Genomic DNA, 4,716 nt, shown 5'->3' with positions numbered 1-4,716 from the left:
ACAGAGACAGAGAGCTCACCTGGAAAAGGGATCTCCTCCCATATCTCCTTGCTTCAAGCCTTCCTCTCCATGTCTATCATAGACTTTGCGCTTTTCTTCATCCGATAAAACCTAAGACCAGGATAACAATCAAAATATAGTTACTGATTTAAGTAAACTAGAAAAGAGCAGACAAAACCTACAATATTATCAGCTGGCTTGCTCCATACCAAAATGACTGGAGATTTGTTGGTTTATGCTCCAGCTGGAGTGAAGGAACTGATATCAATATCAAAGTCTTACAGATGCACATTTCACAAATGTATATGTCACAGCAGTTTCAGAAAAAATAATTCTTGATGCTAATGCTTTTTAACTTTATCTTTATTCCACATGACAGCTCATTTTCTTTTTAAGTTTCACTAAGAGGATAAACTATGGAGAATCAAACAAATTTCACAGCTTTGACAACAGTACTTTGCAGAAGTCAGTCATGTACTATGTAACCGTAAGTTACCAAATATACATCACTACAAAATCCACAAAGTTTAATTCAGAGCTTTTATTGTTTTAATAAATAATCCTTGTTACGCAAGCCATGTTAAGAGTTACTCTTAGTCTTACATGTTACACACATACTCTCACAATGTTCCACACGTTTGCCCAGTGTACACACTCTGACATACACCCATGTGCATAGCATGCATATACATATATGTATCCACACACCAACCACCAAATAATGTATGTGTGCATATGTATGTATCGGAATACACTTCAACAGGTGAATTTTGCCAACCTCATATGCTGCACCTAGATCCTGGAATCTCTGCTCAGCCTCCGGATCCCCTCTGTTTTTGTCAGGGTGTAACTCTTTGGCCAGTTTCCTGTACGCCCTTTTGATCTGCTTCACATCAGCACTTTTTGACACGCCGAGTATCTTGTAGAAATCTCGCCTGAAATTATTACATGTGAATTGATGGCATGCACAAATATAATAAATCATACAAATTATACTTTCATACCAGTACTTATAATACGAGATTTCTCTTCCACACAAAACAAGTATTAATGCACATATTTTTTGCGTGCGTTTCACAAAGTCAGATGGAGACGATACAGTCAATCACTCAATGTGTAGCTAATGTTAAGGACTGCAAGGGCTATGTGGTTTTTGTCATTTTCATACTGTCGGTGTTCCCACACACTTTCGGTTCAGATTGCGGAACACAACCATGTTGTTTTATCGCTGAGTTAGGAGGATGTGTTGCATACCATACACATTTGATGCGGAATGAAACGTGCTTGAAACAATTTCAGTAGAACTTGCATTCAGCTCAAAGTTTCCCAAACTTGAATTGTGTGCAGGAAGATCAATCGCCCGAGATGTAATCTGGGGTAATTTTAAATCAGTTGAAGCAACTCATATGGGCAGAATTGCAATGCAGGTGGTATGAATGGAAACTAATGAAACGCACGACCACTGTATTTTTGGATGAATCAAAATCATCCTGTTTCATAGTGTTTTGCTATAGTTTGCTGTCAGTGGGATTACTGTTTTATTTACTAGTAGAATACACTTAATTCATTATTGTATTGCTTGTTCTGATTAAGTTAGGTTGTTGTAAATGCTACAACCCAAGCCATGTCCCACTTTTTGATGCCATTTTTGCAATAACCAAAGACAAAATAAATTGTTTAAAAAAAGCAGGCAACCATAACTGGTGATCAACAGTACTTTACTTTGATGAACAAATATATCACCAAACTCAATGAAATGAAAAATTCCACAAACACATGCAAAGAAGTTAGAACTAAAGCTGCAACTGAGGACCACATTAATTTTGCTGGGTGTTTCCAGTGTTGTACGCATGCATATACTGATATAGGTACATACATACATACAAATGCACATACATACAATTACAAGTGTTTCCAGTGTTGTATGCATGCATGTACTGATATAGTTACATACATACAAATGCACATACATACAATTACAAGTGTTTCCAGTGTTGTATGCATGCATGTACTGATATAGTTACATACATACAAATGCATATACATACAATTACAAGAGACGTAACTTAATGTTCAACTTCCAGTGGATTTTCAACAGTGAGAAACCTCACTGTATTATTCATTCCATGTTGTCTGTGAAATATATCAAAGAAACCTCACATTATTCATTTCATGTTTTGTGTGAAGTGTATCAAAGATTAGGTTCAGCTGCAAATTCTAAAAATACAGAAGGGGCATAAATCGTCCTGATCTAGTGAAGGGCCTGTCACTTCTTCTTCTTCCTTTATACGGCCAACATCATTTTACTGATGCTTCTGTTGTAGTTTGGGGAGACTGCCCAAGATTGCGCTGTTGTGAGAATTTACAACAACAAAAAATGTTTGGTGGCCTGGCCAGCCAGTGCACGTTCAGCGTGCACTGACATGATGCCAAGCCTCTGCAGCAGCCATGGATGGGGGGCACAGGAGTAGAAAAGTAACTGGGAGTGGTGGTAGGGATTGTGGGGAACAGTGGTCAGGAGGAAGGTAAGGGGGAGGGTTGGGGTTGATGGGGAGGAAGGGGTTGTTCCAGGTTCTAGAGATGGGCGGCCAGCCTGGACTTGAAGCAGTCCAGTGACTCAGCCGTCACAATCTCCTGAGGCAACCTATTCCATTCTAATATGGTCCTCTTATTGATTTAGTCCAAAACATCTTGCAATAACTACAACTGCTAACTCCAGTTTTCTTGATTATTTGTATAGAGAAAAATGAAGCATAATATGCAATGTACAATAAAATAGAATAAGACATGGGGCTGAGTCAATTAACAACTAAAATGTGTTTTTTTCATGCAAGGTGTTCAGAGTCAAAGCCCATTACACATGGAGTTTGTGCCATATAAGTACTGTGTATTATTATAATTTATATCAAATTGGAAATGAACAGTAACAGGGAAGGTACCTTGACCCAGGTTTTTAAAAAAAAATTACACTTTTATGGTTTGTTTACATTCTGATCCAGAATCTGTTCTAAAATTTTGTTCAACAGTATTCTGATTATTCATTCTCTATTGGTTATTTCAAGATGTGTTCAAAGTCATCTTCGTGTCTTTGTTGGCTTTATTGTTTGTTTGTTTGCTCTGCTTGTTTGTTGTTGTTTTTTGTTTTGTTTTGTTTTGTTTTATTTTAATGGCTAACAAAATCAACTTCGTTCTCTACTGGGGGAGGGGATGAGAAGAATCGATGCATGCAGAGTCACTCTTCCGAAAAATCAAGTTAGTGGGTGGTATGCCAAATCAACTGACTACCAGTCTTCTGTTCCGAGAAAATGAAAGGAAGATCCAGCCATCTCAACTCAGTTGAGATCTATAACTGCTCAATAAATTATAGTATGAACTGAGGTTGACATGACCCACGAAGCAGTCACTGGTCAATGACTGGCCATGATCGGATATTATGGAACCATCAAACGTTACCACTAATAAGAATTTTAACACAATAAAACAGGCTTTAAATATATGTGTGTGTATGCAAATGACGGGACAAAGTAAAAGATATCAACAAATGTGTTCAACAAACTTGAAATAATGGGGTTGTTTGAAAAGCTTGTATTTGCACTGAAACTGAAAAAGAAAACGCAGGATGAAAGTTAACCAATGACAACCAACCACGACGCCTCTTTCGGTATTCCGTTGTCTGCTATGCCAATGCCGACCGATCTCAAAATCCATCCAAAAGTTACTCAACTGTGAATAAAACACTGTGGTTTTAAACATTTACAAATGAACAACATTATACGTTGATACAAGCACGTACCCGGCCAAGACCTGGACGAATAACAGCAGAAGATTAACAGTGAGGAAACACTTGGCTAACGTGGACGCCATCTTCAAACTTCCTGCCACGGTTGCCGCAAAGCTTTCTGGGTAGTTGTGGAAAACCGGTTCTATTTGTCGGTCTCTCATTGGGTGAGGTGAGCAAATGCTAACCCTCCCCCTTTTCTCGTGTGCACTCGGAGTTTGTAATACGTGGGATAACACGATGTTCTGAATGACTGATTTATGCTGCATGACATTGTTGAAGCAGCCAGCCTATTCGAGCAAATCATCCACCCTTGATCCTCCATTGATTTTCTGTCGTTTTGTTTTTTTCTCAGGTAGCATGCAGTCTGTCAGTGTTTTGTGTTTTGGCATTTGGTCATAAATTTCCGGGCCGGACCGTGACTGAGTCGGAAAAGATGTATACCTAATTAATTAAACAAATGCATGAATGGCCAAAATAACCTTATTACGTATACATTAGAAGTATAACAGCAACAACAACAATTAATAATAATGGATACTGACATGCTGAGCGCTTTCCTCTCCTGAAAGGGACTGGAGCTCAAAGCGCTTTACAATAAACACCAAACTGACATACAAAAAGGGGACTAAGAAAAAATAATGCACAAAAGAGATTCCAAGACTACGTGTACCGTACACACACACACACACACACACACACACACACAAATATTGCCGAGATCAGTCAGTTGAAAATCAAACCTTCATTTCCCTAAGGATGATGAAAGAGCACAGTCTATTCACTCCCTCACGACTACTGATAGGTTCTTATACCTCTGGCATATTTATAACATCGGGAGTGAACTGAACCCAACTGACTCAAACAGCCCCTCGATTATCATATACGACAATACCTAGATGGGTGATGAACAACGTAACTGACATTTGACATCAGTT

The 4,716-nt window shown here is 38.5% G+C and overlaps 1 protein-coding gene across 1 annotated transcript in view; it reads right to left on the bottom strand.

Moving 5' to 3' along the window:
* The window catches only part of LOC143293121 (dnaJ homolog subfamily B member 11-like), a 22,221-nt gene extending 18,332 nt beyond the window's left edge, over positions 1 to 3,889 (bottom strand). The window contains exons 1-3 of the mRNA XM_076604033.1: positions 3,794 to 3,889; positions 779 to 935; positions 20 to 111 (exon numbers count right to left, since the gene is read on the bottom strand). Of these exons, the coding sequence (XP_076460148.1) occupies positions 20 to 111; positions 779 to 935; positions 3,794 to 3,864 (320 nt within the window). The 5' untranslated portion in view covers positions 3,865 to 3,889. The remainder of the gene's footprint in view (positions 1 to 19; positions 112 to 778; positions 936 to 3,793) is intronic.
* Positions 3,890 to 4,716: the final 827 nt, after the last annotated feature.

This window comes from Babylonia areolata, chromosome 18, assembly GCF_041734735.1.
Source record: "Babylonia areolata isolate BAREFJ2019XMU chromosome 18, ASM4173473v1, whole genome shotgun sequence".
NCBI classification, from domain to species: Eukaryota; Metazoa; Mollusca; class Gastropoda; order Neogastropoda; family Buccinidae; genus Babylonia; species Babylonia areolata.
This window is presented reverse-complemented; position numbering and strand designations above follow the sequence as displayed.